At 40.8% G+C, this 26947-nt stretch overlaps 1 protein-coding gene across 4 annotated transcripts in view; it reads left to right on the top strand.

Annotated features, from left to right (window-relative positions):
• The window catches only part of ARHGAP10 (Rho GTPase activating protein 10), a 245553-nt gene that overhangs the window by 60215 nt on the left and 158391 nt on the right, over positions 1-26947 (top strand). For all 4 annotated transcript variants that reach the window (XM_074338460.1, XM_074338458.1, XM_074338459.1 and 1 more), the window contains exons 2-3: positions 12143-12238; positions 12312-12373. In XM_074338460.1, the coding sequence (XP_074194561.1) occupies positions 12371-12373 (3 nt within the window). In that variant the 5' untranslated portion in view covers positions 12143-12238; positions 12312-12370. The remainder of the gene's footprint in view (positions 1-12142; positions 12239-12311; positions 12374-26947) is intronic.

Below are 26947 nucleotides of genomic sequence, written 5' to 3'. Positions count from 1 at the left end.
AGTGACTCTGCGATCTTTGAGGACACAGCTCAGGATGTTGGGTCCCTATGACATCCATCTGGAGAGTCTTCCTAAGTCCATCTTGACAGGGTCTGTCATTTCATTCACCCAGAACATACTAATGGAGCACCTATCTGTGCCTGGTTTTGTTCTAGACTCTGTGGATACAGCAGTGAACAAAATGGATAGAAAAATCCCTGACCTCAGAGAGTTTACATCTGGGGTCAAGTTGAGCTACCCTGGGGGCCTCACTATTCTTGACTTCCTCAAGTCTGACACCTTTCTTTGCTTCCTTATCTACTTTTTCCTGTGGTTTTTAGATCAACTCTCCCCTCTCCTTTATCTTCAACGTTCTGCTGCTCAATTCAACAACTTCTAGTGATGAGGGCTGTCTGTTATTCTTGGTTACACTTTTTCCTAGCTGCAACTTCTGAATCCCAGGATTTTGGCGGTCAAGTGCTGAACCCTGGGCCACCAGTGTTTCCTGTGGGAACTCTTTCCTGTCCCCTTTCTGTCTTGTCATGGTCATTCCCTGTTAGAACACTGGTCATCACTTTAACACCCAGGATTGTGAAACAAGTGTAGAACGGGTGTGAACTTACTGTGTGTAATTGGGTCACTACTCCCTATGAAGGCTGGTTTACCAGGGGCATGTAATTTATACTTGTACAGTTCCTCAAGTCCCAGCCCTAGTGTGGGTTCCCTGTATTAGGCGGGGTTCTCCAGAGAAACAGAACCAATAGGATATATTCATATATGTATACACATGAAGTGAGATTTATTATAAGGAATTGGATCACATGATTAGATGATCTGCCATCTACAAACTGGAGACACAGGAAAGCCAGTAGTGTAAATTCTAGTTCAAGTTCAAAGGCCTGAGCATCATGAGCGCCAATGGTATAAGTCCTAGTCCAAGGGCAGGAGAAGACCAATGTCTCAGCTCAGTCAGGCAGAGAGAGAGAAAAGTCAGCTTTCTTCTGTCTTTTTGTTCTGTTTGGGTCTTCAACAGGTTGGATGATACCCACACATATTGGGGAGGGCCATCTGCTTTGGTCAGTCTACCAATGGAAATGTTCATCTCTTCCGGAAACACTTCACAAACACTCCTAGAAATCATATTTAACCAGATATGTAGGCATCCCGAGGCCCAGTAAAATTGACACATAAAATCAACCATCACAGCCACATTGCCTTACACCTCTGCCTATCCTGATGATCCAGTATCATTCATTTGCTATGGTTTGGCTTTAACTTAATTTTTTTTCCTGATCATGAAAATAATTTATGCTGAATGAAGATTATTTAGAAAATATAGAAAAATATAAAGAACATGAAAAGAACCATTGGTTAGGGTTTTGGGGGACTTATGTTCTAAATGGTCTGTGAGCACTTTGATGTGCCTTTCTTATGCTGTCAGTGATTTTACAAGTTGACCATGTGTCTTACTTGTATAACACCTCCTCCCTCCTTGAACAGGGCTAGTTTCAGGAGGTCCACACTTGTGTCAGTGCCCCACGAGGCTTGGGTTGCGTTGATTCTTCTGTCTGGGATCTTGGTATATGTTGACCTTGCCTTGAGGAATCATGAAACCAAGACCCAGACCTCACTGCCCAGCTGGCACACTTGCTTTCTCACAGTCACTTTTCCAAGTTTGCTTTGTTTCTTTCTTCCTGTTAGCGGTGTGTTCCTCAGTGTAGTGCTCTCTTATCCTGCCATTCTTCTGGGTAAACTTTCCATCCCCAGGGGCTGTCCACAAAGCCTTAAAAAAAAAAAAAAAAAGAAAGAAAAAAGAAAAATTCCTGGCCTCTCCTCTAACATTTCAACATGATCAAGACATTTTGATTATGTAGGTGCCTTTTATAAGGACACTGTAAGGAAAGGGTCTTTTTTTTTTTTCCTCCCTATGGTGAGGCCGCATAATGTGATGGTTTAGACTGAAAGCTGGTTCTTGGGTTCAAATTCTGCCTTGACCGTTTAACACAGTATGGACTGTCTGTGTCTGCTTGTGTTCTTCTGTCAAATGCAGTGAAAGATGGTCACTTAACTGGATGTAATGTGGATTAAATGAACTAATACTTGCAAAGTACTTTCTTGGAACAGTGGCCAGCACATAAGAAGTGGTTATTGCACACACGTAAACCATTTGGGGGAGCACGGGATCTAAAACAATTTTCTTGTCGGTTATGAGTGTTTACATTTATGTGTTTACATTTATAGCTCAGTATGTAAAAATGAGCCATCTCATGGAATCAGGCTCTGCCTGCTTCAATTTTTAGAAGGACTGGTTTCTGCTTTTAGGGGCTTTTTGTGGAATTGTGTTAATGTAATAAAGTCTTCGGAAATAATTTTGGCCTGGAAAGGGTGTGCTTTATACTCACTGGCTTTGTATGCGAGTTGTCACTCCTGGCACCTGCTGTCCTGGTACTTCACAGCTCCTATCAGGGGACATGGCTCTGCTCACAGGCCCTGCTGAGGAAAAAGCACTCTGAGGACTGTATGACCTCTCTCCTCTCCCTGAGCTGGCTGATTTGATTGGGGTGGGGCATTGGATAGCTCTGTTGTCGTGGCCTTCTTTGGGGAAAAATGAACTAGGCTAATTTAATTCTCTTGAAAATTTTAATTTGGGAAATAAAGGAAATTCAGCATGAGCTGAAGTTGAAAGAATGTCATAAACTAACGTAAGGATGATGAAAGGGCCTTATCAGGCAGTGACATAACAATAAACCGTCTGAGTAAGCAGCAGTTCCAACAGCAAGAACTGATACAGAACAGAAGAAAAGATACAGCGATTGCTAGTGGCCAAAAGAAAAGTGAACACATGGAACCAAGTTGGGTTAATGGCAGAGGTCCAGAGAGAAGACCCTAGGGTTGGCTGTAAAGCAAGCTCTTTTTCACGACAAGCTGTTCACGTTTTTTTTCCTGGCTCTTTGCAATTGTGTTCTCATTGTTTGAGTCTTTATTCTTCGCATCCAATAGGCCCTAACATATATAAGCTGTATAGTACAGTTGACCCTTGAACAACATGGGTTTGAACTGTGAGGGTCCAATTATACGTGGTTCCCCCCCCAATAAATATGTACAGTACTGTGAATGTATTTTCTCTTCCTTATGATTTTAATAACATTTTCTTTTCTCTAGCATACTGTACTGTAAAAATACAGTATATAATACATATACACAATATGTGTTAATTGACTGTTTATGTTATCAGTAAGGCTTCTGGGTCAACAAAATGCTGATCGTAGTTAAATTTTGGGGGAGTCAACAGTTATATGTGGGTTTTCTACTATGTAGGGAGTCAGCACCCCTAATCCCACGTTGGTCAAGGGTCAACTGTATATATAGTCCTTCTCATTCCCATTTAAAGGATTCCCTCATTTTGTTCCTAATGCTTGGACTGTCTTCTCTGTAATTTACATGACTTAAAACAAAGCACTTTTTACAATCCTGTTCAAGCCCTCCCATTCCATTCTGTGTTTTCCTGATGACTAACTTTTTTTTTTGAGTTAATCTTCCATTGAATTCCTTTGGAGTTTGTACTCTGGCTCACTCCATTCCTACCTATGTAGTATGTGAATACGGTCTCTCTCCGATGCAGACCATGAGCTCCCTGGGGCAGCAGTCATGTCCCCTCCGTATTTTATAGTGCACCTGGCTGTGCTGCATGAGTAGTAGATGCAAATCATTGGTCATTTCTGGTGATGTTTCTCTTTGTAATCCTGGTTACCTTGGGGCACAAAAGTGGAGGCTTTGGCCGCTCCTTAGAGTGAGTCTTGTTTCACTGTTTCAAAAATTGTTTTTAAAGAGAATAAATAATTGAAGCGTTTAAGAGAAATGGAGTAGTTAATACAGCAACTGTTGGTTGTGTTGGACAACTAAGTTTCTCATTAGGGTAGAACAGTGGGAAAGCTCACGTTCTTTAAGCCAGAATAACACCTGACATCTAAATTACTAATATTTACTTTGAGCCTTAAGCATATATACACTGTGGTTAACAGGGTAGCTTGTTTGGACATTATCCCCTGTATGCGGTTTTGTTTTCCTTTTTCTCTCCCCTTTCTTGAGGACCTTTTGGAAACCGTTTTGTTTGCCAAGTTACTATATTCAATATCAAAATGTTTGAATAATATTATGTCTTGTCATAGAGCTTAAATCCCTGATCTGTAAAAATGATAAACAATAATAGAATAATGGACATCCATATACTTTTCCTAGACCCACTGATTTTTTAACATTTGGTGGCATTTATGTCATCTCCTTCTCTCTGTATATTCATATTCTATGTGTCTGTGTCTCTGGGCAGGATGGGGGCTGTTCTTGGGTCAACTGTCTGTACTGACACATTCAGCCCTAAGGAACTTTGGGGGGGGGTGTCATGTGCTGCAAAACCTGCCAGTGTAGGGAGCAAAGGCTCAGAGTCACAGTTGTCTTGAGAAAGGAAAGTGAGAGGTTATATTAGTTAGATGTGACATTCTTACTATTTTCAGTTTATAGATGGGAAATCCAATACATACTGTGTTTGCCTTATCCAGAGCCGCACACCTGGGATATGGCAGAACCAGCATCGGAACCTAGATCTAAGGTTATAGAGCCTTTCTCCTTTTCGTAAAACCCACTGCCTCTAGTTTATTGATCTTTTGATTTCTCATCTGTGAAATTGTATCCTTAGAGCAAATTGTCTTTAAGATTATGTTCCCTGCTACAGTTCTTTAACTTAGGCCCCAATTTGATATTCAAATGCCTCCAGGGTCAGGAAGATATTTTAAAGGAGGCCGATGACAGTAGGGTATAGAGGAACCAATGATAACCAGAGGGCTTGAGAGATTGAATTAATATTTTAATGAAGGGGATGGTCAAACAAGTACGTGTGTAGGACCATCAGTTTTTGATACTCAGATTTAGGCACTTCCTTGGAAATGGCAAGCCATCCTACTTTTTAGCAGGCAGTCTTGCCATTGTCATGTTTGTCGGCCCATCAGCCTTTCTTGTTTCCTAGGAAGTGTAATTAGAGAAGGTGTAGGTGGGGAGCGTGTTGGCCTGGCTGTGCTTTTTCGTACTTAAGCACTTTCTCTTACCCCAAAACACATGCTCGTGCAGGTCTGGATCCTTTGCAACCTTTCTCTGAAGTCATGCTGTCCAGCTGCTGGACCATATATCCCTCACTAACAGGAGAACAAAGACAGTTTGAAAACCAGAGGGCCAAGTGATCAGCAGCATGCCCTTGTCATCTGCTAGACCGTGTACACAGAGCCTAGCTCGAGTAGGCGCCATGTTTGCTGAATGTGTACAGTGCACTGGAAGTCTGGATACGGTGTAGTGAAGGTTCGGTGGTGTTCTCCGGCGTGGACCTGCCTGTGGGATTCTCTGTGGGGCCCAGATTATTCCCTTCTGATAGGGTTCTTCATAATTAATTGGTTACTTTGGCAAACAGTATCTGGTTGTCTGCGTGCCATATTAGGTCTTGAGCCATGCCCTCTGTCCAGATTTATGCATCTGTTTGGAGCGTATGCATGTTTATGGACTCAGTTTGTTTTCCTTTTACCCCAGAAATTCATCAACTCAAGTCATTCTAGTGACTTTACATGGTGCTTTTTCTATGATTAAGAAGAACTCACTACACAGACACCCCAGTTGGGCTGGACTTGGAGAGTTAGCACCAGGAATGCCTTCATCTAGCAGTTCCAGAGACCGTGCTGGCCCATGAACTGCTTGCTCCTAGAATACCCTGTGATTTGGCTTTCAGGCCTGGACTGGCCCAGCGATGCATTTTGGGCTTGCGAGATGTTTGCACTGTATTTTAAATCTACAAAGTGAGTTATTTCCTTTCTTTTTCTTTTTTTCTTTTTTTTTTTTACTCATACACACAGGCCATAATGCTGCTTTTGTATATAGGGCAGCTGCCGGGTTTGTAAATCTGGAAAACATGAAGGAAAATATGAAGCCAGTCTACAGTCCTAGAGGAATTTTGTTTCCTTTCCAAGTTACTTGGATTAACATCAGCATTATTTCCTTGGCATGAATCTGGTGTGAAAGATATTAAGTTCTTAGAGTCCATACCCTGCTTTTCTCTAAATAAAATATTGAAGAATTTTGGTACATGTTTTGATGTGCAGAATGGGTGGCAGAGCTTCCCTTAGCAGAGCTTTTGCGTAGTCGATAATCTAGTTGTTTGGGTCTCTACACGCAAAGGAATGTGAGCTTCTAGGCGCAAGTTGCCTATCTGAAAAAATGGGGTTTAGAATCCAGCATGGTTTGTGAAGAATCCTGTATTTCAAATTTAATGAGTGAGAAAGGTGCATTTATTTGCTGTTTCATTTTTCCTTTTCAAGCCCAGAATTATGTCACGTGCTACAGTGTTCCCATCAATGCTTTGCTTGATGGGGTGGGAAGTTGCAGGAGATTGCAACCTCATTATCTGGGCCAGGTATATAACTGCAGAGGTTATCACACACCCAGGGGGCATGTTCAGTAAGAGTAGAGCAACCTGAATAGAGAGGTTTCCCATTCATTTCCACCAAGTGCCTCTATGTGTCTAGTAGTTTGTGGTCTTACCTGAAAACTGTTATTAGGTGGTTACGCATTGAGAAATAATTTTCTCAACTGTAAAATCATCAAGGGTGAGCAGTGGCGGTTTGGGCCATTGTCTGGAGGCTCTTGGAACCTGGATTGAAACTATGCTTGGATCTCTCCATGTGGTGTCCTCCATCTCAAACTCAGCAGCTCTCTAATATAACTTCTCATCTCTCAAACTGCCCCTAATCCTGGGAAGACATTGCTTGTGTCTATGGATAGAGGACCTAAAAATTCCAGTCTGGAAGACTCTGACGTGGCAAGTTCATTTGAAGAGTGCAAATCCCATTAATTCTTTAAAGTCAACGCTTGTGTGTATGCTCAGGCTTGGCCTTATCCCGCAGCTGATGACATGCCAGCCTTGAAGGAGTTTCAGGAGAGAGAGAGTGTTAATTCACAGTACTCAGGAATCAGCAGGCAGGAGGGGCTGGGGGCATGGAGGCACATGCATATGAATTTTCCATTTGATTGGAATTCTGCATTTGAGCCATTCAGATAATTGGTTGAGATCTGGGCAAAAGATCCAGATATAATGGGAATAATGTTAAACTTTTTGGAAGTTGGAATGATGGAATAGAAAGGAAGGTTGTGGAAACTTGAGAAAACAAGGAGTTGATCCTTTGCCTCCGGGACTTACTACCAACAGTCTCAAGAGGTATGTGACCTTGACCAAGTCACTGATCTATCTCTGAACCTACTTAGATAAGGTAACACCAACACCTACTCTGCAGGCTGATTATAAAGCGTAAATGATATAATATTTTGTAAGTCAATTAGCATAGAGTAAGCACTTAGTAAAGGTGACAGGCCCCTGTAGTGGGCCTCCCTCATCCTCCTCCCCCAATAGGGGAGCGCTGCCAGCCTTTGTAACCAGTGAATTAAGACTGGTTGAGTTCCATGTGTAATGATATCGGAAAGAAAAAAACATTATTTTTTGCACAAAGAATCTTTGTGCTTATTTAATAAACTGTACTAAATCTAGTAAGCTGTTTTAGGATTTTGTATTGTTTAGAAAGGCAAAAGATATCTATAAAAAAGTATAAACTGCATGGGAGAAGAAATAAATTTAAAATGTACTAAGTAACAGAAAGGTGATAAATTTGTGATAATTAAAAGGAATGGAGTTTGGTATGGTAAAAATTTTGAAGCGAGAAAAAGTTTGCATAATGTACTATAATAACATCAGAAGGAAGTCAACAAAAAGGAAAAATGAGTGATGGAAAATGGTTGTATTTTAAAATAAAGAATTGATGTGACTACAATACTTAGTGCAGAGATAAGACAGAAGCATGCATTTATGTGGGAGAAATATATCATATTGGCTATACAAATGAACCCAAATTTAATGTTATTATTAATATTTTTAACTAATGAAATTAGGAATTATGAAATAAATGTTGGAAAACTGGTGCATTGAAGTGTTAACATTCTAGAGAGTGTCCTGATCATGTGAAACAGTCTTTAAAGTATCGTCTGACTTGGTAATTTTGGGTAAAATACTCACACAGCTCCAGAGAGGGAAAATATAATTTATATCAGCATTGATAATAATTACTAGTTTAATATGTAAATATATATAGATATACACATTACTTATATATACATATATAAATGTATATAGTATATAAGTGTAAACATACTTATATAAACACATATAGATACACAAACAGAATCCGCTTCATGCCCCTGTTGAGAACTGGCAAAGCAAACATTAGCGAAATAGAATAATACAAAGTTATTAAACATTATAACAAGCCCATAAACTATTAATATTTGGAAATAGGTGCATGACATAAATTAAAAAAAAAAATCTTGTTGTGATTCCTATTTCAGGGCTATAGGGAAGCAGAGGACTCTGAGTTGCTGCCTCCAGGAGGTGATGTTTTAGGGACAGTAGCTAACCATGAGTGACTGTTGGCTAAAGAAGGTAATTTTAGGTAACAAGTGCTATGAAGAAAATACAATGGCAATAGGCTAGTGAGGGACTTAGGACAGAGGGGTGATGTGAGGGGAGGGGGATTCTGAGATGAACCCTCAGTGTGGAAAGGGAGCCTCCCAAGTGAAGATGGGGGTGGGGGAGGATTTCAGGCGGAGGGCAGCAGTTTGTAATGAGTTTGGCGTGTGTGAAGCACGAGCAGGCTGGTGTGGCTAGATCTTAGAGAACAATTGTATGTTTGTGTAGATTATAAGAGAAACGAAGTTATTTTAGAATGGCCTAAATAGTCAGCGAGGCTTTACTTTTTTATGGTTTTAAAAACTTTATATTGTAATTGTGAAATTATGGTAAACATATAGAAGTATACGAAGCAGGCATACATTTTAAAGATAGGATAAAGCGAGTATTCACAGACCCACCACTAGATTATGAACTAAAATACTTTTAACCCCCTTGTAGCTTTTTGACTGCATCACCCTTCCTGGCCCCTCGTGGTAAACGTTGTGTAACTTGAGATAAGAACTCATTTGCTGTTCTGTGCTTTTGTGATCTGTTTGTGCAACCCGAACATATACTCTAGGGTAGCTTGTTTTGAACTTTAGATAAAAGAACCATACTCTGTGTATTCTTTTGTGACTTCTTTCCCTCCAAAGTGAGATTCATCTGTGTTGATATGTGAATTATGGTTGGTTTTTACTCTATGGTATACGCATGTACTGTAAGTTACTAATCTGTTGACTGGCATTTTTTCCCCAGTGTTTGGCTATTACTGTTTATCAGCTCTGTAGATTTTCTGGTCTGCGATGGCACACATGTAAGAGTTTATCTGGGGAATTCATTTAGGAGAACAGTTTCTGGGCTGTAGGATATCATGAAATTTGCTAGAAAATGCCAAACTACTTAAAAAGTAATTGTACCAATTTTTACTCTCACTAGCAGCATATGAGGATATCTGTTGCTGCATAACTGGGGTCACACCAACACCAACACTTGGGGTTGCCAGACTTAGTAATTTTTGCCAATCTGATGAGTGTGTTGAGGTATCTTGAGGTTTTAATTTTCACTTTCATTATCACTAATGAGAGCACCTTCTCATGTGGTTATATGCCACTTGGATTTCCTTCCCTTATTTTCCTGAGGGGCCAATTCAAGAATTTTACCCAGTTTTCTCTTGGGGTTCTGTCTTAACTCATTGATTTATAGCAGCTGATCAAACCATCTGGGTGTGTGCTTATCTTCCCGCTTCTTATGTTTGTAACAATTCAAAATTTTATCACGGTCCATTTGTATTAATCTTTCTACATTAGTTATCTCCTGCTTTGTGACAGAGCACCCGAAACCTAGTGGCTTCAACAACAGCCGTTTCTTACAGTTGGGACTCGGCTCACTGGGCGGTAGGTTTCCCTGGACTCCCTCCTGCCTGCGCAGGGAAGCTCTGCTTTGCAAGTTGGCTGTCAGACTGATAGGGCAATAATGGGTTGACTGAGCCACAAGTCTTTCGTCAACCAGCAGGTTAGCCCGGTCTTGTTCACATGGAGGCCGGAGGAGGGTTCCGAGAGAGTCCAGCGGAGGTGTACAAAGCTTCTGGAGGTGAAGGGTCCGAATTAGCCCGGTGTCACTTCCAGCACATTTTGTTGGCCACAAGTCCAGCCTGCATTCCAGGGGTGGGGAAATAGACCCTCCTATTTCTGCAGGAGCTGCAGCAGCTCAGAAAAGAGAAGGGCCTACAGGGAGGGGTGGGGCATTGTGACCATGCTTGCAATCCATCACATTTTACATTATGGTTTGTGCTTTTCTTCCATACTATAAGGGTATGAACTTACAACCCTATAGCATCTTCTAAAAGTTTTAAGGTTTTAGCTTTCACATTTAGGTCATTCATATATATATGCATATATATATATATATGATAAACATGAATTAGAGGAAGAATGAAGTTTCAAAAACCCTGGCAGTGGGGGTGGTGATTATGGGGGCGGTTATGCATGTGTAAGGGCTGGGATCTGTGGGGAATCCCTACCTTTCGCCGTGAGCATAAAACTACTCTAAGAAACATAGTCTATTAGGAAAAATGTATTAAAAAAAGGAAACAAACAATAAAACACAAGCTATGACAGCCGCTGAGAGTTGCTGAGCATTATTAGAACGTTCAGGAAGAGAGTGAGAGAGAGCACCTTACTAGGAGAGCGTTGGGGAGCCTTTGCATGTGATGATTCGGGGTAAGGAGTTGGTTCAGAAAAATATCAAGTTGCATTTTCTGATGTTAAACATAAGAATCTTTTGCTTTCATTCCTTATTTGTTATCATACACTGAAGACAATAAAAACGAGAGCGTTGCTCCTACTATCTTATCATCTTATTAAAAACACCCCTCAGTTTTTTTTGTGTGTTGTCAGCTTCACTTTCTTGTCCATATTTATTTCTTTTCTTGCATTGTGAGTATTCCAGTCAGCAGTTATGGATTGCATTTAATTTCCCCAACTTTTCAGTTTGCTTGACCTGAAGTTTTATCTGAAGGCGTCCTGTCAGTACTCATTGACCTGAGTCCGCGGCCATTAGGAGTCAGTGAGCAGCTTCTTAGAAAGTGCTGCAGGCCAGAGGCAGGATTGTGCCCTGGCCAGGGCCTGGCCTTTGCACCAATGGCTCTGGAATGGAAGCCAGCCTTTGCTGTTGTAGGAGCTGAGCAACTTTGTGCCAATTATTTAATATCTCTGAGCTTTACTTCTCCATTGTAAAATGGAAATAATTTTTATTTTACAGCTCTCTCAAGAGTATTGGATGAAAGAAAAACTACACATCACCTAGCATGGTGCATGACCCATAAAATAAACATGAGCTTATTTGAGAAGTAGGGTTTCCCCCTAATTTTTGTTAATCTGCAAAAAAAGAAAAAATGATGAGGACCTCTATATGTCTTTTGCCGAAGGAATTATTTCTAACATTTAAGCTTGGCCTGTAGCTACCACCCTGCTGCTGTTTTCTTTTTTTAATTAAAAAAAATTTTTTTTTATTGTGGTAAAAACACTTACCTTGAGTTTTACCCTCTTAAGATTTTTAAGTGTACAGTACAGTGTTGTTATCTGATGTGCAATGTCCTGCTGCCGATTTCTATGAAAACTCTCTTTACATCTTCTGGGTTCTCTGCCTGAAGTTTGACAATCAGTTAAGGGCATCTGGTTGGCTGACGAACCTTTGAGACCCTTATATTTGAAATCTTGGCAGCCACCCAGATCTCGTGGAGCCCTGGGAGATACTGTCTGGGGTGTGTGTTCCTAATCTTAACCTGAACTTTTGAATTGTGGAAGTGAGGATCTGAGGGATCCGGAAAAAGGGAGAGTGCTTTAGGGAACAAGGTAAAGCAGTTGGCTCTCTGAGGGAGAAGAGTCTGGGGGGTGGAATAAACATTCCAGCACCTGCTCTGCGCCCGCCTGAGTGTAGAGCAGAAAACGGAAGCAACCTGGAGGGTGTGCCAGGTTAGGGTGATGGGCCCCTTGGCAAAGGAGTTGGGCTGTGCCTCCTCCCAGATTGAATGGAGGAGAGCTCCGCAGCTGTACTGACCTTTGGAGGAATAAATGTCCTGTAAGCCTTGACTTAAAACAAGGAACCAAGTCATCGTTAAATCTTTCTTTCTAGGTCTTTCGGCAGCGCAGCGGAAGTTTGCTCATTCACTCAGAGACTTTAAATTTGAGTTTATCGGGGATGCGGAGACTGATGATGAACGCTGCATCGGTAAGTGAAGGTCAGGTTTTGGTTGGCTCTCCTGTGCTTTGGCTGCCACGTAATGATTCCCTTCTCTTGACAGATGCTTCCTTACGTGAATTTTCTAATTTTTTGAAGAACCTGGAAGAACAGAGAGAAATTATGGTGAGTTGTGGGATGTACATTCATCAGTCCAACTATAAGCGGGGGACATGTGGGTTTACCAGCTGGCTCTGGTAGAAGTTTTGATGCGTTTATCCGTGGAGGACGTGGGGCATAGTACCGGAAGGAGCCCTGGCTGAGGTTTCAGGAGCCCAGATCACTAGTTCTCACTGGTGCTGACCGTGGTGGGGTCTTGGACAAGTTGCCGGACCTGCTGATCAAGGCTGTTTCCTCGTCTGTAAAACAGCGGATGGGGCTATAGCAGAGCATTTTACGTCTGTGTCAGCAATGGAGCACTTTTGTTTAAGTTGAGTCTCATGCAGAACCTTAATATATCAAGAAGATAAAAGAAAAAAAGCTTATGTAGAAGTGCAGGGACAGCTGGGCAATGTTAGAGTTAAATTTATAGCTTTCCAGGTTGTGTGGAGAGGGCTAAGAAGTCTTTAAAAATCCATCTTTGCGTTGAGATCCATGATCCCAACAGTAATAATAATAATAATAATAATAATAATAATAGCTGTTCTTCATTGGGTGTTGTGCAGGTGGGTGATGCTATGTTGAGCGGATGATCTTAATTAACAAAAGCTCAGCAATGAATTTCGAAGGTACTGAATGATACTTGCCTTCCTTAAAAACTTGCATCTCCTTCCTCTTGACCAATGTTAATTTGGTCAACAAAGATTTATAGTAGAATTGGCACTGGATTATGACACACTAGTCTCACCATTGTTTTTTTCTTTCACATTTTAAAGGACAAACTATGTATCCTGTATTTTTGAGAATGAGTAGTATCTGGAATTATGTTAAAATGTAAGTGTATGAACGAGTTCGGATGGAGTGGTAATAGCTAAGATAGTTAACCTTTTCTCTGTGCCCGGTATTGGTCTAAGCTGTTTACTGAATATTCAGTCATTTAACTCTCACATCAACGCTTTGAGATAGACTCCATTATTGCCCCCTATTTTACAAATGAGGAAACTGAGACACAGCACCTTGCCCAAGATCACATGGCAGCTGCGAGGTAGACCTGGTAGATGCCAGCACCCGGCACTCTGAATCTCCCGCATTTTTGGCCAGCTTCATAGATGTTACTGTGATCTGGGTGTGGCTGGTGGGGATTTCTTTCTGGTACAAATGGAATAGGGAAGGAAGTGGAAGGGAGGCACTGATTGTGATTTAAAAGTGACAGGGATATAAGGCTCCTAAAAGCCCTGATAACAATTTGCACTATACCCTAAATTCTGAGGTAATTTGTAATTATTGCAAATACTGTAGAGGACACGTGAAGGTACTGTGATCCATTTGATTTTTCTGGCACAAACTGACATACGCTCGTATTCAACTAATATTCATGTGATCCTGTAGTCACTGATTTTTCAGCTGTTTAGGAAAATTTAAATGTGATAGTGGATAAAAATAGTGCCATGACGTCACCTTGCCACTACACGAAGTGGGTGTGGGTGTTTGGGTGGTGGTGGAAGTGCATATTCTCAGTTTATGTTAATAGTACCAGCTGTTGTTCTCAACCCTCTATGATATTTAGTTGTACTTCCCTGGGATCCTGCACATTCAGTAAATGTGTATTTGATCGCCTTTTGTGTTCGATTCTGTGCAGAATCTGAGCACAGAAGCAAGCAAAGAAAGTCCCTGTCCTCAGGGAGGTCACGTTCTTGAAAGGCAAGGTGATAAGAGACTTACGGTACATTGTCCGGCAGTGATAAGTGCTACAAAATGAAGTAAAGAAGGACAAGTAGCCAGAGTGTGGGGTGGGGTACCGTTATATTTAGAGTGGTGAGGGAAGCCTTTCCATGGAGCACTATATGAGCATCCTGCTATGCGGGGGAGGAGAGTGCCGATAGATTGGCACTGGACTTTAGCTCTGCAGAAATACTGTGTGAGCACCGTCTGTCTTGTTATTCTACGTCTCCTTTATGTTCCTTGAGGTGAATTGACTACGTAGGTCAAACAACTAGGACATGGCCGTAGGTCCACGCTGTCTGATACAGATAGCGTGGTTCTCAGAGCTATTGTTAGCTGACTTACTGATTTAGTCTTCAGCTATGATGGGGGCATTGTAGCATCTCTATCTTACATAGGCCAAGGATGACAGGGCTGGGTTTTCAGTGCAGGGTAGAGGTGAGAATAGGATGTTATCTGTATAAGGCCATGAACCTCAGAGAGGAATGGGACAGTGTATTACAACCCTTTGTGGGAACAGCAATACCTGCTCCATAGCAGGAAACTACCCAAGGCCACAGAGCAGTGGGGGGCAGCTATGACCAACTATAGAATTAACAGAACACCTAGTACTTTTTTATTTAAAAACAAACACTTTTTAGTTTGGAAAATTTTAAGCATGTACAGAAGTAGACAGAAAAATATAATTAAACTGCATGTCCTCAACACCCAGCTTCAAAAACCATTGCCACACAGCCAGTCTTGTTTATCGTATACCCCGTCCACACTTCCCCCATTTTTTGAAAGCCCAGTAAATCTCTTAGCTTTTAGCTCTAGAAGATAACTCTCTTTTTGAACCCCCGAATCCTTGTCACACCTAAAAACAAACAAACAACACTTCCTTAATATTGCAAAGAATTAGGTCAGATTTTAGTTTTTCTGATATTTGCATTTTGTCATCCCTTCCTCCCCTCCACACAATAACAGTTGGTTTATTTGAACCTGGATCCAAACGCAATTCATTTGACTGATCTGTTTCTAAGTCTCTTTTAAGCCATAGGTTTTTCTTCCCGTGACAAGAATTCCTGATACTTTTCTATTAGTTTTTAAAGATGTTTAAGACACTATTTTCTATCAGTGAGTTAGAATAATGAAGTTAATAAAAGTTGAAAAGTTTGGCATTTAACCCATATTGATGTTATTTGGTGATAGTGATTCTCCCCCTCCTCCCCACCCGTCCCTTTTTTAACCATGTAAATTGTATGGGATCATTATGGCTAACTTTGTTTCTTTAAGTAGCTTTGAACACTTACTAACAACAATAACAAAAAAATATTTGATGCTTGACTAGACACCAGCCTTAAGCTTCTGAATAAGAAAAATCCCTCCCTCAAGAAGTGTCCACTGTGATTCTGGAGAATAACTGGTAGAAAGGGAATTAAAGTACATTATACTAAGTGTGATAATAAGGGATAGAGTGTGGGCTGCATGGAGTGGGGAGCAGCTAAGCCTGTGCTTCTCAGCAGCGATTTTCAAGAGGTGATACTGAGGCTGGAGGGTAGGGGGCAGAAATAGGGAGCAGTGCCTTTGCACAGTTTAATAAGCTCATACCTCCTGGACAGTGTAACAGGGAGGTAAGGAAGGTCGCTAAGCAGTTGGATGCCAGCGCATTTAGACAGCTTTTAAAAACACTTGTTTTACTTCAAATTATTACCAACCAGCAGCACGTTAAAAGCCACATATTTAAAAAAAAAAAAGGGGGGGGGATGCAAAACGACAGCTGTAAAACAGAGGTAGGAACATTCTAAACTTGATTCCCAGAATTCCACAAAATCTTAGTGGTCACAGTCTTTAAAAGCAATTAGTATTTTCTGAAGTTCTAAATTAAATGACGGTGCCACAGAAAAATTGGGCATTCATGATTAAGACTGTGCCATCAACTTGTTAAAACATTATTATATAATCTGAGACTTAGAAGGCAAAGACCAATGCCAAATATTTTTAAAAAGCTTTCCATTTCCTAAATAAATGTTAAAAAAGGATTTGGGGCTTTAAGGGGTAAGGACATCTGGAAGTCAGTAATCCAGGGAACAAATTCTTCCTTGATGGTTTTGAGCTACTAGGTATACACATATTCACATGCCTAATCTGTGTACCTAAACAGGGGGTGCATATAAATAGATCGATCAATAGATAGATAGATATACACACATACATATATAAGATAGATAGATAGATAGATAGATAGATAGATAGATAGATAGATATACACACATACATATATAAGTGTCCATCCATCCATCCATCCATCCATCCATCCATCCATCCATCCCAGCAAATCCTGTTGAGTGCCTACTCCATGTCAAGCACTGTGCTAAATGCTAGGAAGTCAAAGGCATAATTCCTGCTCCATAGTTAGCTTCCCATTGGGGCCAATTGCCCAAAGCACATAATTCCAGTCTGCTGTGGGGTAACAGAGAGGCAGCAGGGGTGGTGGTCAGGGAAGGCATTTTGGAGAAACCATTCCTGAGCTGAGCGGTCAGGTGAGTCAGAGTTAGCCAGGTAAGGAAAGATGGAAGTGAAGCACTGGTTTTCTCCTTGAGGAAAATGAACTGATTTGGGGAAAGAGGGAGGGATATATTTGCCTGTCTCCTGACTCATGTCCAGCTCTGTTGCTCTTAAAATGAATTGTTGGGAAGGGAAGTGGAAAGAAGGCCAGTCTAGCAAACCAGAGTGATCTCCCTCCGCCCCCCCAACCCCCTGTGTGTAGAAGTCCAATTTCAATGAATAGGTGTGCCTTGTCCTTTAAAAGGCCGATATTGTCTTCTTCAGGACAGTTTTCAAGTGAGTAGTTTTTGCTGGTAAGATTGCCAGCCTTGATGTGAAAGGGGAGCCTGGTGCAGTGAGTGGCCAGAATTGCTCTGCTCGCTTTGCTGCCTGTTGTCTGAGGAGAGTACTGTGTGGTGTTGTCGCTGTCAGCATTCTGGAGATGTTCCCTCTGGCATGGCAGGACAGGGCGTACTTGTGAGGTGGGCGGCTGGCCAGGAATTTAAGGACTTTTCAAAGAGTGCTGTGGTGTTTATGATGTTCTTTCAAAAGCACTTCATACTGTGTTTACTTCTCCCCATGTATCCTTTTTACCATATCAGTGAGTTTTGTCCTTTCTCCTAAACATCACTGCTCAGTTTCTGAGAGTTATGGCAAATCAAGGCAGCTGTGTGAGGCCCAGAGGGTGAGGAAAGCTTCGGGGGAAGACGGGATGTCAAGAGACAGGAGGTTGAGACTGCCAGATGGTGCACTAAAGGCGCCCCCCTCTCGTCCAGAGGGGCTGGGGCCCACTGGGGTGGCAAGCAGATCCAAGGATGCATCTTCTCCAGCAACTGCATCCCTGTCCCCACTTGGACAAGATGACTCTGTGTGCACACAGACACAGAATTTTGAGCCCTCCTTTTCCTTCTCCTCCCCTGCCCCCCAGCACCATCACCACCACCACCACCACCACTACCAAATATTTCGCTCTTGTGAAAACACGGGGCCAGAGGATGCTTGCTGGGTGATGTGCCCTTTGCTTATGTCCTGATAAAGAAGGCCCTAGACTTCTGAGTACTGAGGGCTTCGTTACAGGTTGAGATGCTTCCTGGCAAGACTCGATGAGTGTTTCCTCAACCCTTGTCTTATTTGCTTCACTTCTTTCTCATCGTTTCTTCATGGGCTTAGATATCTCACAGATTGTGTTGTTAATGATTTCTATATCTTTTAGGGTTTTTGATGCTGATTTTTGTTCCAAGTTTTCTATGATTTTTTTTTTAACTTTCAAAAGTGTTTCATGGTATTATTAAAATAATATATGTTGGTTAAAATGAACTGAATCTCTTCTTCCTTTGGGTAGAAATTTTCATGACAATCTTTCCTTAGTACCTCTTAGAGCAGCGGTCCTCAAAGCTTCGTCCCTGGCCCAACAGCATCGTATCATCTGAGAACCTGCTAGAAATGCAAACTCTTGGGCCCCACCCCAGACCTACTGAGTCAGAAAGCCCTCCATGTTGTTGTGAGGCAGGCTCAAATCAGAACTCCTGGCCTAAGGTGCCAGTACAATCTCGGCTGGCATTTGCAGCCTTGGAGCTAGAGCTGTCTGAAGGTTGGGCTCTATAAATTGCTTTTTGATGTCTACCATGAGGTTAAAGTAATCTTTAAAACCCTAAGCCTTTACCTGCCATTTCCAAAGGATTTTGGACTATATACGTAGCTCGTTTATTTTGATGGAGTAGGTTTCCGCTGTTAGGAATTTTACTATTACTTAGTGTTTAGCACGGCTTGTGAGTTCCTGTCATGTGATAAGCACCTAGGGCATTCCATACCATTGGAAACACTGTGCCTTTAGTTTCATCTTACTATAATTATAATATTTTATATGGTATATCAAGCCTATTTTAGTCACTTCTTTTACAGATAAAGGGACACATTTTTGTGCGGACTTCTGTTAGCAGGCATATTCAGATGTGGAAAAAAATCCTTCTTGAATTTATTTATGAAAACACTTCTCAGTTTAGTTTAAAAATTGTGTGACCTAACTTTATGAAGAATTTTCCTCCTTGGAACTGACCTTTACTATTTGACAACATTTTGTTTCTTTCCCCATATAAATCCTGTTTTTGTTGTTGTTTTTTTCCCTTGTAAACCCATTATAATTCAATCAGATATGGATGACATTGTGAATCCTGTTTTAGAGTGTGTGTGTGCATACCTTTTGAGAATTGGACTCTGACTGACCTGGAATCCTATAGAGGTTACAGTCAGGACTAATTCCTATCAGAATTCTGAGGTGAGGGAGAAGGTCTTAGGCAAGAGGCCTGGGCTCTTTTCCTGGACCCCCGTTGGGTGAGGTCACGCCTCATGACTGTGTTCTCTCTACTGGTGATTCATCGTCATTTGTAGCCTCACAGCCTTGTTCTCCTCAGAGTCTGCTTCCCTATTGAAACTCATGTTTCCTATATTTAATATCTTTGGGCTTTGTTCTCTGCTTCTGAGGAATCAGCTAGCTCTTCTGAGAAACCAGTAAATACTGACGTGAAAGAGCAAAGAATGGACACAGACTCTTCTTCCCCTGCACCCCACATAACAAGGAACAACAGAATGGGACCTGCCTGCTCATTTAATTGTCTAACCTAGAGAAGTGGTTCTATTAGTGGGAGTTAATTCACCAGAATCTATAGTTTCCTGAGAAAAATATTTTGGGTTGAGCCAGGGCACCTCAAATCATTCTACAGATCCCGTCATGAAGTACTCAGTGGTATGGCCTTGGCTTCTAAAACAAACTGCTGAGAGAGAATTTAGGATAACTTGATTTTAAAAAAAAGGGGGTTACTGGAACTGAGTGAGGGGGAATGATTTGATCTATATCACAAAATAAGTTGGTGACAGAGATTAAAATCGAACCTTTCTCTTATCTTCTGATATCCCAAAGACATTATTTCTTGCCTTTAGCTCCTTGTAAGATATAATAAATACCCTTCCCTCCACTTTTGAAGATGGGGGAAATGGATATGTATAGCTGCTGCTCCCTGGTCAGCAGTCATGAGGAAACATGAATTTGGTAGAATTTCCTGGCCTGTTTAGACAACTGTAGTCTCTCAATATTTCAATCAGCAAACCACTTAAGGACCAGTTAAGCAAGAAATGTGAGTCCTGGTGGTTGTTTGAAAACCTGCCAGTGAGATTTTCTGGTTAGGTCAAGGAAGTGCTAGTATCAGTACCTAAAGAGTGGGTGCCATCATTTTGGAAGAAAATCCTGCATACTGTAGTGGAGCACTCCCTGAAGAAATAGTGCATCTCCAATATCCTTGACGACACAGAGGAAAACGTATGTGGGCGAAACCAGATGTTAATGACTGAGGTGAAAAGTGTCTCAGAGGAGTTGGACGCTGAAGAACTTTTAGAAACATCCTAACTTGTTGCTTATTTTTATATGCACCAGAGGGATACATGATAAAAATATATTTAACTCTCAAAGAGCTTTTTCAATACATATAAATGGTCTAAGTGTTACGATATTAAATCAAGATTTCATTAGCATTATTTTTTCTTTCTAGTATATAAGATAATGGAGTGCCTTACTATTAGTGGTGTGTTAGATGTAATGAAATACAGTCCTAAAACGGTGGTGGGGATTATTTGAGGTCCAGAGGAAACCAGTGGCCATGGTAGTGTAGCGGGAAGAATATGGATGCTGGAAGCTGTGGCAGCCATGAAGCAGCATTCAGAGCTCCAACTGCAGGGAGTGTAGTTGCCCCTCAGGCCCAGCTGCTCCATGGTTCCATCACTGCGTTAGTGCGAAGGCCCCTCTTCCCATGTCAGTCCCTGCCAGTCAGTGAGCACAGCAGGGGTACTAACCACAGGCTTACTCCTTGGGACTCTGGAGTCTCCGGACAGGCTGCCTGTGCCAGGAGTCCCTGAAGCGCTGCCACACTTTCCCTAGACCTGCACTGCAGTCTGACACGGGTCCACCCAACCTTCCTTCTGTGTCTCCTTCCCCTGGGCTCAGACCTGCGTCACTGTCGGACAGCTCTGCCAGCCTCCTCCGGCTCCCTCCCCATTTTCTCTCACAGACATTTCCCCTAATACATTTCTGGTATTTCTAATCCCATCTTGGTGTCTGCTTCTTAGAGGACCTGGACTAACACAAAAACAGGCTGTTTGAGTCAGACAGAGATAATAGTTACAGGAGACTGAACATAGGTATTTATGGTTACTATTATCATGAAATGTTGCATTTCTGAGAAACTCTGTATAATATCTAAATTTATAAGAGAATCCTTTTTCAGTCATTAAGGAAATATTTTTGAATGCCTGTCAGAAGCCAGGCAGTGTTCTAGCACCTGAGGATATTAGGCCCTTGTCCAGGATGAGATGCTCAGCTGCTGGCTAAGTAGTGGAGAATAAATTAGCAAGAGCTGTGTCACCCCATGCCCTTCCCTTTCCGCTCAGATAGCCCTGGCACCACAGGCCTGGTGAGCTCATCTTAGTGGTCAAAGTGTAAGTGCTCCTTTCTGAACAGTTCTTTCTCTCTCTTCTCTCTCTCTCTCATCCTCCCTCTTCCTCTCCCCCTCCCTCTCCCCTATTTTCTTCTTCTGTTTTTAAATTTTTTTTATTGGGGGATATTGGGGAACAGTGTGTTTCTCCAGGGTCCATCAGCTCCAAGTCATTGTCCTTCAGTCTAGTTGTGGAGGGCGCAGCTCAGCTCCAAGTCCAGTTGCCATTTTCAATCTAGTTGCAGGGGGCGCAGCCCACCATCCCATGTGGGAATTGAACCCACAACCTTGTTGTTAAGAGCTCGCACTCTAACCAACTGAGCCATCTGGCCACCCCTCCCCTATTTTTCTTGATTCCACAGTTTCATTACTTTATTATTCATGAGGTTCCGTTTCTGGCTATGCCATTGAATTATACCATTCACTGCAGAAATTAAAATGTTATTTAAAGCTAAAGAACAAAATTACAGATTCTCTCATGATACTTGCACAGCTTCTCTGACAGGCATATCTTTCACTCCTATGGGGTTTTATTCCTTCTCATAATGTTCTGCCCAAGTATTTATTTTGTTTTAAAAATAGAAGCTAGTTCCTTATCATCTCTCATGCACAGATGGAAAGAAAATCAAGGTTGAATCTCTGCACATCCTTAACTCATTCCTAGTATGTCCAATAGCTTTTGTGTGAAGATTTTCCATTTTTTCTAAGCATAATAAAAAATAATCTATATTGGTGAAATCTATTGGGTGTAAATAATCAGAGTATAACTGCTACTTTCTTTTTTCAATTAGCATTCTTTAAAACTGATGCAAGCTTTTTTTTCTTTCCCCTTCAAACAAACACTAAAATATTTTTTTCAGAGGAGATAGACATGAAGGGAATCTCGAATTTTTGTGATACATGACCTAACTTTATTTATTTGTTTTTTGAGAGCCCAATCATAGCCAATTATTCAGGAAATTAAGTCAGAGTGCAGAAGTTGTCAGAACTGCAGCTCAGAGCCTCTTGTTTTCTTAGGTTTTAAGCTCTGTAGAGTTTAGGATTGAAAGTTGATAAAAACTCTTATTGGGGACTTTATTCTTGGACTGTCGGAATGAAAGCAGAAGTGTGGTAACTGAGCTAGTGAGTTTGGCGTGTGTATTTTACAAATTATGGTTCTTAGGCTCTTACATGAGACTGCCATGTATTGAAATCAGACATTCAAGGAGCCATTTCCGATTACTTGGCTCTTAATTTTCAGTTTTAAACTCTAGAATTAATTTGCAGCACCTCTGCACCTATGTCCAGTTATTGCTTTGTGTATGGCTTCCTCCTAGTTCTTAGCTAGTGTGTTTGAGTTAATACCACTATACAATTTAATTTCATTTTTACATTATTTTTTTCACCTGGATAATTAGATTTGTTTGGAAATCAAAATTGCTTTTACTATGATATCCCCTTCCTCGTTTTACCTGCAGTTAAAAAGCAAGTATTTTTCCATCTTTACCGTTGAGAATATTCAGGTAACAATAGAGAATTGTTTTTTCTATGGTCTAAGAACAAAACTAGTTAGGACTGAGCCCAAATGAGAAAATATTGGCCTCCTATTTGTCATTGAGGCAGGGGACTCTTAGCAGAACAAATTGTGAAACCTTTTCATTTTTTATCAGTATCAGAGTCTTTGACTCTCTGTTCTTATTCTTTCAGTCACTAAAATAAAGTGGGAGAACTTTGTTACCCGTTTTAATTTTCTTATTAAAATCTGAGCCCTGATTGACAGGGGAACACATAGCACAGTGAAAGGCTGTCTGGATGGAGAAAAGGGGTAGCAAAAGATGAGTGTGGATGGACAGTAATCTAATTAAAAATGAGTTGGTTTAGTCAGGAGAACACTCTTGCATAGGAATATTGAAAAGGAGGGTACTGAAAGCATTTTGACAAAATTGTTTAAGGTTCTGAAGATGTTACAATATTAGCCTATAAATTAGTCTGCATTCTCAGTTGCAAGGTCTAGCTGTTCTGAACAGAAAGAGAATTTATTAAAGATTGGGTCGATTGCAGTATCTTTATAAGGTTTTGGGAACCAAGAATGATGCCCAGGGTCATGCCACAGAGCTGGGCAAAGAGAAGACAATCACCACTTTGCCACTGGTATAAACAGCACAGCCTGTACCAGCAACACCAGAGTCCCTTGTGGCTATTGGTACAACTGCTGCCTCTGGAACCTAGAGTAGTGGCTGCCAGCCACTAGAATCTCTGATCCCTGATTTTTTGATGTGCCAGCGTCCAAATCAAAGTCTTGGGTGGGACCATCTGATTAATGGAACTCTGGCCAGGTGCCAGTATCTTACTGCAAGGTGTCTGGGAAAGCAAGTGTCTTGTCATTTTCAGCTTTTGCAGTGCAAGGTGTGTTCTGCCTCATGAGGTAGGAGAATTCCTCAAACATAGGAAGGGGTTTCAAGTGCTGGGTAGCCCAAAAGGAAAGCTAACCACTACCTGTAACGTTGATGCCTGATTATAAAGCAATACCATTTCCCCATGAGATGAAACAAAATTTGTGGGTGGCTTCAGTGTACATACTTTTAGGTATGAATATGTATCTACGTATGTCTGTTAGATAATTACATGTCTACTTTCATTACTTTGTTTAAATGTGTCTGTATTTTAAATTTAAATCACTAGCATGTAACCTAGGACTATTTTGCCCACTTATTTCATAAAAGTTATTCCAACTCTTCATACCTTAGACATTAGTATGCGTATCACAGACACATTCTGAATTTTTCAGCACAGCTTTGCCCAGTACCTCCTGGCCACATCTGCCTGAGTTCTTTGAGATAGAGCAGCACCTTCTAAAACCTCTTTCTGATACTTTCATTGGAAATTTTATCTCAAGCCACAAGTACCCATTTGCAGCTAGCTCATTTAGACAGTCTCTTTTAAAACTTTGTCCCTGAGATGTATTTTCATGATTTTCTTACTGTAACCACTTGTTCCTTTCAAAGTGAACTTTATGAAAACACTGCCCATCAGTAATTTTGATGTCATCTCCAGAATGACAACTAAATCTCTAGTGTTTCTTAAATTTCCCTTGTTTTTCTAACCCAGACCTATCTGTGATCTCTGAGAATCTGAAACTAGATGTGATTGGGGCCGTTTTAGGCTAAGATTCAAACAGTTCTTTATGGATCAAATAATGGAAAATACACTCCTTAAGGAAACTCTGTAAACATTTTTTGTGTAGGGCAAGTCCCGTTTATTCTGAGGGACAATTTTGGGGAAGCTATTTCTTATGTTTGGAGATGTGTTGTGATGATTTTTCCTTCGTACCCCTTTTCAAGTTTCTATTTCAAGGAAAATAAAGAATATAATATGTCTTTGCTGAATGGTTTCTTTGCTGCTATTCTTGACCTTGAGATTGGAAAGTAGAGTTTTCCCTTTAGTCCAATGAAATGGGAAGTATTTGGAAGGTTATGGGAGAAAATAGTGGAAATTCTCTTTTGCTCTCAAATAATGCATCCCTCTGGTGTCATGAAGACTTGGAATCCAGGCTTAAAATAATGAGGGCCATGGGGAACAGACATAATTTCTTCTGTTTTATTAGTCTCAGACCTTGTTAGTACTGAGTGATTAGAAAGGTATGAATAACCGACTTATTCATAGTTTTACCTACACTGAGACTTTAAAATATTGTTATTAAAGCTATTGTAGGATGTAGTTTTCTCTTGTTGCCTTTTTACTGAATATGGGTTTCTAGCCTTAAGCCCCATTCTCTTTAGAATTTACATCAGACCTTAGCCTTCCATCTCAATTGTAGAGAGAATTTAAAGTAGTGACAGTGTTTCTTCCGCACAGTGGAGTCTGATTCTCTGCTGATGAGCCATATTGTCAATAGATTTCTCAACTGCAGCTTGAACTGTAGATGTAGGTAAAGATACCACCCTACCTTTCCTTTCCTTTTTAGACATTTAAGTTCTTACGTCCACATGTCTAACGAAAAGGGATTTCAGAGTGGGAAAATTTTTAATCCCCCAAAATGTTATATAATAATATTGTTCTTTTACTCTGAGTTGTGAAGTTTTAATGGATTCTGTGGTTTGTCATCATACTATATAAGGAAGCGCTGAAATGTAGTTTGTGCATCTGCTTCTCCCAACCCTTGTAGAATCCTGGAAATGGATAGGACCTCAGAGGTCTTGAGGGCCAACTTGCTCTTAATGCAGCAATCTGTGACAGTGTCCCTGGACTTGAGTCAGCGAGCTTCTAGTTGTTTATGTGGAATGAGCTACTTTTACTACTTTGCCTGGTCCATTATGGTTCTTTCTGAGTTCCTCTTGACAGCAAATGCAAATCTGGTCTGTAGCTTCTCTCCATTAAATCTAGTCCTCTTTAAACAAATAAAAATGGTTTTTTTCTTCTCTTATACAGTACCCATTTAAATATTTAAAGGCAGCGTTCATATTCCCTCTAAATATTCTCTTTCTTCCCAATCCCATTAAATACCACTGGTTTTCTTACCTATTTTTCCTACATCTTTTCAGCATCCTGATCACATTCCTGCTTGGCCCCAGTTAGAAACTGTCTCTCTTAAAATGTAGTTACTGTACTATCGAGAAAGGCTCTGAACTTACAGGACAAAATTGAATGTTGACCTTGTTTGGATTTGAATATACCTATGCATATATGTGTTCATTATCTTCTTGGGCAATTTACAGCTGCTTTGGCACATGCTGATGTTCCAGTTAACTCAAAATTTTAGGGGCTAAAGCCTCTGTTAAGGCCCACTATTTTCACATAAACTGTTGTTAAGATAACTTTTACACTTGAGCCTTTCAGCATTGAAACTCAGTAGATTACTTGTCCCAGGCAAATTCTATGGCACCACTTTTGAATCCCTCATTTCAGCTTGAGGGCTAATTGAACTGTGATTCTCTCATCCAATATTTCAACCTTCCCTCCCAAATTTTGCCCCCTGCAAATATGGTAAATGTATACTAAAAAATATACAATCGAATAAGATTAACTAGACCATCTTATGCCATGATACTCAAGATGATTCTCCCAGGTAGGGTTCCATCAACTGTGGCCCATGGACCTAACACATTCCCCCTCCCGTTTTTATAAATGACATTTTGTTGGAACACAGCTACACTCATTCATTTATCTACTGTGTATGACTGCTTTTGTGCTACAGAGGCAGAGTGGAGTAGTTACAGCTGAGGCCATATGGTGACAAAGCCTAAATTAGTTACCAGCTGGCCTTTTTATATATATAGAAAAAGTGGGCTGACCCTTACTCTAAGGTTAGAGCAACTGATTAATTAACATGCTTTATGTTCATGTAGATGCAGTCTATTTCTAAGCAAGACTATCCAATACCCTCTCCATGGCTCATTAGCAGAGGCCTTTCATGGTTTCTTTTCTGTGGGTGGCTTAAGTATTTTATGAGAAAAAAAATATGGTTATATATTCTTACATGAGTATTTATAAAAATGACATCCTGTATTTGCTCTGTCTCTCTCTGTCTCTCTAAATTATCTGATTGCTTTCTAATGTGTAAATTTTGAAAGCTTTTCTCAATGATTCAGTTGTCTCTTTCAAATTGGGAAACTGTCATCACCAGAAATTGCCTTTAGAGTTTTAGGGGGTAGTCTGGGGAAGAAGAATCATGTCTTGGCATTAGAAAACTTCAGTAACACTTACTACTGCAAATATTATATAATAGTTCTGTGAGATTATAAAAGAAAGTGAGAGATTCCATGGAGTCTACGCTCTATTTTGAGAAAAAGAAGAAAACAATCCTTGTTGCTCCTCTGACATTGCCTTACCAGAGCATTTAGTAACTGCTTCATTAGCTCGTTGAATAGAATGCTTAAAGTTCAGTTCAGAAGTT

The sequence above is a fragment of the Rhinolophus sinicus genome, linkage group LG07, assembly GCF_036562045.2.
Source record: "Rhinolophus sinicus isolate RSC01 linkage group LG07, ASM3656204v1, whole genome shotgun sequence".
Taxonomy (NCBI): Eukaryota; Metazoa; Chordata; class Mammalia; order Chiroptera; family Rhinolophidae; genus Rhinolophus; species Rhinolophus sinicus.
This window is presented reverse-complemented; position numbering and strand designations above follow the sequence as displayed.